The sequence below is a fragment of the Berghia stephanieae genome, chromosome 11 (genome assembly GCF_034508935.2).
Source record: "Berghia stephanieae isolate SIO BIC M18660-M18661 chromosome 11, UCSD_Bste_1.3, whole genome shotgun sequence".
In the NCBI taxonomy this organism is placed as follows: Eukaryota; Metazoa; Mollusca; class Gastropoda; order Nudibranchia; family Aeolidiidae; genus Berghia; species Berghia stephanieae.
In genome coordinates this window covers 4,430,119-4,442,459 of record NC_088370.1, presented here as the reverse complement: position 1 = coordinate 4,442,459, position 12,341 = coordinate 4,430,119, and the positions used below count along the sequence as shown (strand labels likewise).

General features: G+C 36.1%; 1 protein-coding gene across 1 annotated transcript in view; it reads left to right on the top strand.

Annotated features, from left to right (window-relative positions):
* Positions 1-11,758, top strand: part of LOC144957225 (uncharacterized) — a 33,319-nt gene extending 21,561 nt beyond the window's left edge. Inside the window, exons 6-10 of the mRNA XM_078888296.1 lie at positions 1,535-1,713; positions 2,518-2,592; positions 5,443-5,599; positions 8,714-8,963; positions 11,400-11,758. Of these exons, the coding sequence (XP_078744422.1) occupies positions 1,535-1,713; positions 2,518-2,592; positions 5,443-5,599; positions 8,714-8,963; positions 11,400-11,640 (902 nt within the window). The 3' untranslated portion in view covers positions 11,641-11,758. The remainder of the gene's footprint in view (positions 1-1,534; positions 1,714-2,517; positions 2,593-5,442; positions 5,600-8,713; positions 8,964-11,399) is intronic.
* Positions 11,759-12,341: the final 583 nt, after the last annotated feature.

Below are 12,341 nucleotides of genomic sequence, written 5' to 3'. Positions count from 1 at the left end.
TAGCTCGGAGGGTCCAGTGTTCGTCAATTCTTACTAGTGTCTTTCGTTGCTGTTTCTATATTGCATTGCTTTTTCTAGCATTGGGTTATTACCAATATGCGAAGCACAAAGACTTGGAGGACCTAGGCTTATTGGTCTTTTGAGCCAAATAGTCATGCCTACCCTTGTTTTTAATTTGGTGTGTCCTCCTAGGCTGGTTGCTCACCCGTATTACAGAGTCCTTCTTCTTCTTCTTCTTCTTCTTCTTCTTCTTCTTCTTCTTCTTCTTCTTCTTCTTCTTCTTCTTCTTCTTCTTAACCACGTGAGTTGTAATGCCAAGTTTGATGTGCATGTTGGTGTTTAGGGTGGCCCAGAAGCAATTCTGTCCCTGAACTGTTTAAAGTTTTCAGAGCTAATTACATCCGCAGGCAGGCTGTTCAAAGTTCGAATCCTTCCTACCCTTGGTATAATTTTGGATTGACATTATCTTATATTGATCGCAATTACTCGCTTACGAACTCTTTCTACCCAGAGTTGGAACATGGGTTGATTCTTAATTAGATTATTTTCTATAGGAAGTTAGTCCATTGTGTCCCCCACGCATGTCGTGACTCCTGCTGGGTTCTGACTCGGTGGTTTTCCTGCACTTTAAAATTGAGCTTTTGTATTGAGCTTTTATATAGCGTAATATCCACAAAACTTTCTCAAAGCGCTTTACAAGAGGTCCCTAGCCAACAGCAACATTTAACATGTAGGACGGGATATGACGCCTGTTCGGACAGAGACAACGCCATTAACGGCCAGGTACCCATTTTACACCTGAGTACGGCGAGAGAATCAGAGTAAAGAGCCTTCTTCAAGGACTCAACTATGCTCCGAGAGAGGCTCGAACCCAGGAACTTCCGATCCGAAAGCGAGTGTACGTCATACAACTAGACCACATAGCCCCACGAGCCTCTTCCGATAGCTCGGAGGGCCCAGTGTTCGTCGCTTTGTCCCAGTTGGACCATTCAACAGACACATTCCATTCATGCAGGCACAACAATTTTCAACATATTATAATGCCTATAGTACCCAGTAGGGTCGTGGGTTCGAGCCCCCATCGCCGCAAAGTTTTTATTGTTTATTGTCTTCTAGCACTTTTCTACTCACTTCACTACCTATTTCTATACCTCATCCTACATATTAAAGATTCGGGGTGACATTTAGAGATAACATTAGACGATAATTTGTTGAAATGTATTTTGTGCTTGGTATTCTCCTTGATGCCTTATCATCAAGAGTGCCTTGGGCAGCGTGGCTCAGTGGTACGGTCTTTGCTTCTTACCCGAAAGGTACCGAGTTCAATCACCCACCGCTGCGTTGTGTGGCCTTGAGCAAGTCACCTCGCCCTAGCTCACTTTTTGCGGCGCTGCTCTGCTGCTGATCCCAGGGTGATTCCAGTCTTCCATTGGAATAGACCCTAAAGACAAATTTCCCCTTGGGGATGAATAAAGGGAATTTTATTTATTTTATTTTTATTTCATTTTATTGATATTTACAATACCCGAAACAGGTGATCGTATATTCGAAGCTGACGTGAAGAAGGCCTTACAGGAAGTCAGTAAGTTATCCGAGGATTGGGGTGGATACGTCATCGTTAGCGGAGATGCCGTACCTTTGACACAATTCAAGGGCTCATTCTCCTTGTTTTTGAACCACCAAGGGAGCGATGGTTCTGCCAGTTATAAGGAGGTATGTATGGCGATGATGATGATGATAATGATGATGATGATGATGATGATGATGATGATAAAAAAATAATAATAATAAATATTATTATTATTATTATTATTATTATTTTTATTATTATTATTATTGTTATTATTATTATTACTATTATTTTATTATTATTATTATTATTATTATTATTATTATTAATATCATATATAATAATAATAATAATAATAATAATAATAATAATAATAATAATAATAATAATAATAATAATAATAATAATAATTAATATTAATAATATAATAAACTAATATAATAATGAATTATTATATTATTATTATTATTATTATTATTATTATTATTATTATTATTATTATTATTATTATTATTTTTATTATTTTTATTATTATTATTATTATTATTATTATTATTATTATTATTATTATTATTATTATTATTATTATTATTATTATTATTATTATTATTATTATTATTATTATTATTATTATTATTATTATTATTATTATTATTATTATTATTATTATTATTACCATTATTATTTTTATTTCTATTATTATTGTTATTATTATTATTATTATTATTATTATTATTATTATTATTATTATTATTATTATTATTATATTATTACTCTCCTTTGTTTTTATCATTTAAGTGACGTAACAAGTTACGGTGAACCAACGCAATACAAGTTCAGTTCGACAGGAGGTGAAGGTTAAAGGTCAATATGCATTATTTTCTGCTGGTTTATACTGAATCGTTCCCATTAAATTAATTTTTTTTTTTTTTTTTACAATTTTCCAGATTGATGACCTCCTGTCTAACACTAATCCTATATACAAGCCAAATACGAAGTATGACACGTTCTTGGAATATGAGGTCAGTCGAAAAAAAATAAAATAAAATAAAGGCTTAACCCTCTCCTTAAACTAGAGCTTTTATATAGCGCAATATCCACTAAACTTGCTCAAAGCGCTTTAGAAGGGGTCCCTGGCCAACAGCAACACATAACATGTAGGACGAGACATGACGCCTGTCAGGCGATATTACAAATTTTTGGGACAGAGACAACGCTGTTAACGGCCAGGTACTCATTTTACACCTGAGTACGGTGAGAGAAGGTGAGTAAAGAGCCTTCTCCAAGGACTCAACTATGCGCCGAGCGAGGCTCGAACCCAGGACCTTCCGATCCGAAAGCGAGTGTCATACCACTAGACCATATAGCCTTACCAACTATATGATAATCGTCACATTCGTTACAATACAACCAACATTTTTCTTATTAACATTTCTTTTATACATAATAAAATTTAAAGAAAATGAACAATGTGTTGTGGAGAATGTTTTGCTAAAGAAATTATGTAGCGCAAGAACTTACTGCTATTGTGTTTGAATGATTAAAAAAACATATTTTTGTGTTAGTTGGGTGTGAAGTTTTGGGAAAAATCTTCAAAATGTCTGGTAAGGAGAGAGTTAACACATTTTTGATACTTTTCAAAAATTGGAAAAAAATGTATTAAAAATGAGCATGTCCATGATATTTTTATTCAACTACCATTAACATGTAAACATAAAGAACATTAGCTTTGATAGTATACCTATAATTTGTCTAAGAAAAGTGTAATAAATAGGCACTAGGTAAAAGTAACCTGGATAAACAACGGATATAGTCGGTGTTAGGGTTGAAAGAGTTAAAGGGTATGGGAAGGAAGTGGGAAAGGAAGCGGCTATGTATTCTTGTGGTATTGAAGGTCCAGGGTTCGAGTCCCACTCTGAGCGGCGCATCGTTAATTAAGTCCTTGGAAAATGCTCTTTACTCACATTTTCTCACCGTACTCAGGATGTACATCAAGTACCTGGCTGTTAACAGCGTTGTCTCTGTTCGAAATATAATGTAATATTGTCTATTTCTGTTTATTCAGCGATTAAAAGATTAAAGTAAAATCCAGGTTTTACTCAACAGTACTGTCTGAGACCTTTAAGTCTAGGATATGATTCAATGAATAGGAGGCTCATAATTTTGTGCTTGGGAAATACTCTTTTGCACATTAGATCATCATACTGTAATGTATGGTTTTGAGCAGAAATAATGTTAAACCACCCTCCAAATTATCCTATCAAAACGAAGAGATCAGGAGAGTTGAAAGTGTTACATATTTGGGATACATTATTACATTTGATGGTAGATCCACCCATGAAATTAAAAGAAGAATTTCTTTTGCAAAGAACACATATAATCAATTAAAGCAAATCATGAACAACCACAACATTGAGATGGCAACAAAACTCCGGGTAATGAAATCATACGTGTGATCTGTGCTTCTTTGTGGCAGCTTGTGTTGGAAGATTAACAAAGAATGTGAACGTAGAATTACTGCAGCCGAAAGTTGGTTTTATAGACGAATTCTTTGAATCTCATTTAAAGATAAAATAAAAAACGAGGAGGGATTGAAAGAAATTGGAGTACGACCAACTTTGGTAAACACCATCAGAAAAAGACAGTTAAAATTTCTCGGACATATTTACAGAAAAAAACGGAATTGAAAAGATGGTACTTACGGGTAAAATTGCTGGGAAGAAAAGAAGAGGAAGACAAAGGACAGATTACATTGACAATCTGAACGGATGGATTGGTGGAGGAGGAACAGGAATCGAGCAATTGAGAAGATCTGAGGACAGATATGGTTGGAGGGACATGATCGCCGATGTCTGCTACAGGCCTGGCACTTGATGATGATCATCTTACTAATGTCAATAGCAATTTCAGTCGAAATTTCATTTTCGAAAAATTGCCTCACGAACATAATATCTCACCTATCCATTGAATGATCCCTCTTTACACGGGAAGCCCTTGCTAAGCGTTTTGAAAACGTTTTAGATGATTTTGCGCTATATGAAACTCACAAGGATTGCTTCATAACGGCTAAAAAAAAATTTAAAAAAATCAAAAACCAATACAATAAAACTTGATCTTTTATATAGCGCAATATCCACTAAACGTGCTCAAAGCGCTTTACATGGGGTCCCTGACCAACAGCAACGAGTAGGCTGTTGTTGGCTGAAGAAGGGTTTTGAGCTCGAACCGTTCCGTGTTTGGTATTTATTTGTTCAATCTTGAAGCTGTTATATTCAATCCTGATACAGCTGTATTTTTCTGTCTATAAATTTCCTAATCCCAAAAGAGGAGACCGTAATGGACGCTTGATACTTCAGTCAATACAGCTTCAGCTAACAACAAAAAAACAATAAAGACATAATACATTACTAAATTCCAGATAGACGACAGAGATCTCTCTAATGTACTTATGTCTTTATTGTTATTTTTTTGTTGTGTTGTTGGCTGTAGAAGGGTTTTGAGCCGAAACGTTCCGTGTTTTGGTATTTATTTGTTTATTTTTGAAACTGTTATATTCAGTTCTAATATAGCGGTATTTTTCTGTCTATAAATTTCCTAATCCTAAAATAGGAAATGTCTGAAGACTGAGTTGTTCCGCGAGGCTTATTATGTCATAAAATAGATATTGCTTTGATTTTGTTTTTTGTATGCATTCTTATTATGTATCATGTAGTGTCGTGATTTTTAATTTTGTTGTTTTTCAACATTTATATTTTTATTATGTAAAGCGCCGCAGAGCACGATTAACGTGGATGTTTAGGCGCTATATAAATTCATTATTTACTATTTACTATTATTACTATTAACTACTATTTTCTATTTAACTATTACAGGAGACCGTAAAGGACACTCTTTACTTCAGTCAATACGTCGCCAACACATTCATCCAGCCGTCCACTATCAATGACAACGCAAAACTGGACAAGCTGGTTGACTTTTTCTATGATCACGCCGCTGATGGCACTGGATGTACCCTGACTATGATTGGAGGTTGGTGTTTTTAATAACTTAAGTTTATACGTGGCGAAGTAAGTGGCCGAGTGGTTAACCCTCTCCTTACCAGCCATTTTCTGGATTTTCCCCAAAACTTCACACCCAACTAACACAAAAATAGATTTTTTAATCACTCATACATAATAGCAGTATGTCCTTGCGATACATAATTTCTTAGCAAAACATGCTTTACAACACACTGTTCATTTTCTTTAAATTTTATGGTGTACAAGAGAAATTTGAATAAGAAAAAGGTTGGTTGTATCGTAACGAATGTGACGATTTTCCTATAGTTGGTAAGGAGAGGGTTAAGGCGTTGTACTGTGACCCGGAAGGTCCAGGGATCGAGCGAGCCCCGCTTCAGGCACTTTCGTGTTTTTTCCTTAAGCAAGATTATCAACCCCCCAATTTGCTCACTTGGACAACATGGTTGATTCCTCTTGACATCAAACATCTTGTTTGATGAATTATGTATATTCCTTCGTGTAAAGCCGAGGCGACGGTATCTTATGTTGTCGTGGCGGAATAGAAGAAAGATTATAATGCAAAGACAATATTGATGCCCTCTGACTATGAAGGCCGATTGAAAAAATTGAGATTTCTATAAATTCTCAAGATTGACTCAGACGAAGAATCAGCTTTTGAATGCAATAACTCTGAAGATTATAAAACCGACAGTGATAATTTGAGGTCAAGCTACATTGTAAGTGATGATAGTGGCTCAGACAGTTGCGTTTTTTTTATATTCATCACTTAACGTACGTTTTATATATTTTTAAATAGAAAATATATAGTATAGTGGCCACCCCAACATAAATCCTTTTATTGGTGGTTGGCCAAATATTTCCTTTTTTAGATCCATTTTAACTAAAGTCGTTTCTGAACATACTTTTCGGTCTCGTGCCTTTTAGTTTATATCTTTAATGTGATTTCGCTTATATTATTTTAAACATGCGTCCAGTACTGCATGGAATAGAAATTTTGATCTCTATGGTGTGTTAGAAGAATGATTGAAGCATAGTGAGAAGTATTGAACCCGTAACTAGAATGCTGTCTTCGTAAACTCGTGAAAAACTATGAATATAACTGCTTCGGAAAAGAACAAAATACCAAACACGAAACGTTTTGGCTCTAAACCCTTCTTGTTGAGCCAATAGCAAAGACAATTAAAATATACATCTCTTAAAACCCTGACATGCCGCATTAATGTATTAACTCACTCACTTCAAAATTGAAAAAAAATGCATTAAAAATTAGATGTGCATAGATAGTTTTATTCATCTATATGCATGGCATAGTGTTATTCAACTACCATTAACATGTAAAAATTTAGAACATTAGCTTTGATACTACGACTATAATTTGTCTCATAAAAATGAAATAAATAGGCATGAGGTAAAAGTAACCCTGGTAAACTACGGATTTAGTCGGTGTTAGGTTTTAGTGAGTTATGTACTGTCTTAATATTAGAAAGAGCAAGTACAACCTGGAGAGCCTCACCACAGGTACTGAGAACGTCTGTTTTGGCACTGTGCTTTAGTGTCGGAGAATATTGTGCCCCTGTTTGGATGAGAAGCCCACATGTAAACCGCATTGACATCCGACTAAGAGAATAAATGAGAATTATAACAGGATGTCTCAAGTCAACTCCAACTCAGTGGCTCCCAACACTGAGCGGCATTGCACCACCAAGTCTTGGACGACAAGAAGCTAATCAAAGGATGCATGCAAGGATTGACGAAGCCACAGACAACATTCCCATAAAATCAATAATAAAGCAGACACTTTCAACAACAAGACTCAAATCGAGAAGACCTTTCCACCTAACAAAAATGGCAGACTTCAGTGTGGAGGAAAACTGGAGAGAAATGTGGAACAGGGAAACACCAAGAGGAGGAAACATCATTAAAGATCCAACCAAAAGAGTGCCTGCATTCAATAACGCCAGGAAATACTGGACTTCCTCAAATCGCCACTTAACTGGACATGGCAGAACTACATCAAATATGTGCAGATGGAAACTTCGAAACAGTGATACCTGCCAGAAATGTCAGGCAGCCCCAGAGACCAGCGATCACATCGTCCTCCACTGCCCAGTCACTTGAAGGTGGCTACGAAACCGTCCTTAGGGCAGAGGAAGACTTTTGAAGCTGGGTTGACGAAATAAAGTTGGAGGTGTAGCCATACGCTACTACTACTACTACTACTACTACTACTACTACTACTACTACTACTACTACTACTACTACTACTACTACTACTACTAACGATTATGTTACGATAGATGGCGATGACAACCAAAACAAAGTGAATAGAGAGTTGCATTCAATATCGTAACTATTAACTCTTTCTTTACCAACCATAATCATGATTTTTCCAGAAATGTTCTATCTACTTACCAACACAGAACTTGACTTTTCACACTCAGATTCAATAGAATTACGTACATACTATATAGATATGCACATTTTTGTGCATCATAGCAAACTTTATAAAACAAAGATTGTTCGTAAGATTTTGTAGCCTAATGTATTAAACAAATCTGATTAAGAAACATGTTCATTGTATCGTAACAAATGTGACGATTTTCATGTAGTTGGTATGGAGAGGGTTAAACTTGTATGCTTGCCTGGGAACTACTAAAGCCAACTCACTTTTTACCCTCTTTATGCAATATTCGCATTTTATTGTGCCGTTATTATTATTTATTAAGTATTGAGATATAAGACGAGTGGACATGGTGGCGCCTGAAATTCTCCATATTGATGCGCATATTTCAATGTCCGTTTCAAATCAATCTTTTCTCATTCTTGCGGTTCGAAACTCGTTGGAAGTGTGAATGTAACCAATCCTTCGGAGGACTAATACTGAATAGGTTACAAATTGAATCTTAAGGTGGCATAACTATTTAGTTGCAGAATGTATAGGCTGATTATTAAGATGGGACGTAAAAGAGCGATGATGGATGATCTCTTATTGACGACCATCGTAAGATGCCATCACTCTGAAACCAGAAGATCACTTACACGAGCTCCTTCGGAAGAGTGGTTTAACACTTCCAATGAGTTTTGAAGCAATTTTTAACGTCACACTTGTGTTTCCCGTTGTCAGGTTCAAAGATGGAAGCTAACGCAAGGCCAGCTACTCCAATCAACCCTTGGTTCCGAAGTGGCAAGTTTTCTGCATCATGCGGCAGAGGGTGGGCATATAATCCGGCGGAAGACGCGGAGCAAACCACGAAGGCTTTAGCTATGGCTGAGAAATTGTACGAGTACGGAGAGGGAAGTTATTTTAATGAGCCAGCGGAAGATATGGATAATTGGAAAGAACTATTCTGGAAGGACCAGCAGACCTATGACAAGTAAGAAACCTATCAAATGTTACAGTGAAAGACATAATCAGTCGAATGGTGAAAAGGTTTGAACTGAGATATTGCCAAGTTCAGTTAAAAGGTCAATTTTTATCAAAAATGAGTTCTTGTCATAAATTATTAAATCAACCCTTTTTGTACATCTTCGGGAAATATCAAAGCTCAATTTCACTTCTAAATACTTTTTACAGCTAGTCAAGTTGAAAAAATATGAAATTTGAGAAAAGTTGCTGGACACCTTTCCCATACATCCGACCATAACTTCATGAAAAGTCACCCGATTTACGCCAAAGAAGATTAAAACGCTCTGGAGAGCATATTCTTACAGAAAATATAAAAAATGCAAATCCAAAATTTTCACTTTCCGACTGATTATATCGTGCACTGACACAATAAATGTGAAATTGAAGAAAATAATATCGTCTCGACATGTCGATGGAAATACTTTTGAATCATGGCGAAAGAGGATGTGTCAGAGACAAACCAATTCAAATACTTAGGAACTACTGTACAAGGAGTTGGGGGCAATGAGATGGAGGTTAAGAAGAGGATACAGGCAGGCTGGAATAATTGGAGGAAGGTAACTGGAGTTATGTGTGACAAACGAATTTCCGTAAAGCTGAAGGGGAAAATATATACAACAGTTGTAAGACTAGGAATGTTATATGGACTAGAGACAGCAGCTACAACAAAGAAACAAGATAAAGAAGTTGAGAGAAGAAATGAGGATGTTGAGATGGTCACTTTGTTGGACAAAAAAAAAAAAAGATAAAGTGAGAAATGAACGAATTCGAAGGTTGACTGAAGTGAAAAAATATTTCCTGAGAAAACTAGGATTTCCTGACGTTACGATTGTTGATTTATTCCTCCATTCTTCGAGAAAACTTTAAAATTAAATTTGCACTTAAATATTTTCATGTAATATTTTCTCAAGTGCAATTAAACATTGAAATTTAAAAAACCCACATTAATTCTTAATTTTACAAGACTATTTTTCATGCTTTTCCAATGGCACCTTAAAGGTTGCACATCATTTTTTTAAAAATAGAAATAATCAGCTACAAATTTGGTAAATACTTGTATGAGTTTATGACATACTGTGATCAGTCACTGTTTCCTATGGATGGCTATGGGGTCTGGTGCTATGACACTCGTCTTTGGACCGAACTCCCAGGGATGACGACTCTCTTGCAGATGTTCTTAATATCCATTTGAGTCGATGGGTGAAGACTTCATCCATCGTGGTTTGTGCTCTTGACCACGTTGCCGGTCAGGTCAGCTGTCTCCACGAATCACGATCCTCTGCGATGCGCATGAAATCTGTGTTGCTTTTAAAATCACATTTGGCCATTCTTAGGTTATTTAAATAAGTCATTCTTTGTCTTCCTCTAGCTCTCTTTCCTTCGATGTTACCAACTTTTCTATTCCGTCTCTTCTCCACACATGTCCCAGAAACCGTAACTGGTGAAGAATTATCCTTAATTTTTAAAAAAGTGTGCATGTGACTCGTATATGTAAAACAAAGCTTAAAACTTTTAGATGTTTTAATGACTTTGATTTGGTTAGTAAAATTCTGAGCTCGTTGGCAAAAATTGAACATGGGCCCCATGCAATAATGTTTATCCTCAACCTATTATTTCTAAAAAAGGAATAGAGTAGGGGGAATTAATAAAGGATTTACAGCAACATTTCACATTCCTGGCCATTTTAACATTAAGCAGTTAATTGCCATATTCCTGAAAGACACGTATTTAGACAAATTGGCCTGAAAACTAACTCGTCCTTCAAATATCGATCAATTTAAATAACCCTCATCTTGGCAATAAATTTCAAACCTGAGACCTCGTGAGGTCTTTCTAAAGTTCCAGGCTTGATAGTTTTGCCAAGATGAGGGTCATTTAAATCCGTCGATATTTGAAGAACGAGTTATCTGGCCAAAATGTTTAAATACGCGTATTTCTAGAGTACGGCAGTTAACTGGTTAAACCCCTTTCTGGCATCAGGTTCACAAATACTTAGTACTGCCTTTAATCGATGTGTTACAATTATTTTTTTCATTTGCAGCTGTGTGGTCAAGTGGTATGACACTCGCCTTCATATTGAAAAGTCTAGGGTTCGAGTTCCGCTCCGAGCGGCGTATGTTTTTTGGAAAAGGCTCTTTGCTCACATTACATTCTCTCACCATAGTCAGCTGTTAAAAGAGTACCTGGCCTTTAATAGCGTTCTCTCTGTCGGAGAAAATATATATATAACATCACCTAATAGGCACCATGTCTCGTCTTATATGTTAAGTGTTGCTGTCGGCTAAAAAAAAAACCCCTGTAAAGCGCTTTGAGTATTTTTTAGTAATTATTGCACTCTATAAATTCTCTAATTTTCATTTCAAACATTCTTTTTTTGTTGTTGTTTGTTTGTTCCATCCCTCAGGTTGTTGGACATCAAAAAGCAGTATGATCCTGATAATTACTTTTGGTGCCATAACTGCGTAGGTTCTGACCTGGGTACCGCCTATGGGTCTCCAAAGGTCAGTCCCCCTCAGGGTAACACCACAGGAATTGACTTTGGGAGTAAATGTGACTGTGATGGCGCCACGACTATTCTTAGCCAGAACTTTGTGACAACAGTTTTTATAGCGTTACTTGCTGCAAGTCTGCTCAATTTCAATTGACTGCACCGCAATGAGAATGATTTACACACATGCTAATTGTTTTGGAAATGTCTTTACTCTCTCCTTACCGATCCTCTTCAGTAGTTTCCCAAAATGGCAGGCTTACCCAGCAGAAAAATTGATTTTTATATTTAAACTAAAAAAAGCACTCTAAAAAACAACTTTAAGATCTTAATAATCAAAGATCATTCTTCAAAGTATTTGATCTACAAAATAAATCTAAATAAGAAAAAAATGTATAGGAAATGAGATTAGCGGAAGAGTAGCGTCCCTTGATTGGACTTCACCCGTGGAGAAGTTATTTGTAAACAAACCAACTGCAAGCCCAGCGCTCCAATTAAAAAAAATATTCATATTTCTGTACAAAAATGCATATCATAATCAACGTTATGCATTTTTGTACAGAAATATGAATAATAAATTTTGTATTTGGAGCGCTTGGCTTGTAGTTGGTTTGTTTACAAATAACTTCTCCACCGGTGACGTCCAATCAAGGGACGCTACTCTTCCGCTAATCTCATTCCCTATATTGTGTCGTAACAAATGTGACGATTTAGCTGTAGGTAGGTTGTAAGGAGAGGGTTAAGAAGAGATCCGTTCTGTGAACGGTAAACAGCAGTAATGTGTCTCGCTGTCGTTTCTACATCATTGATCGATGGTCTGAATTGTATTTACTTATTACCTTGATTTTGAATGGATGT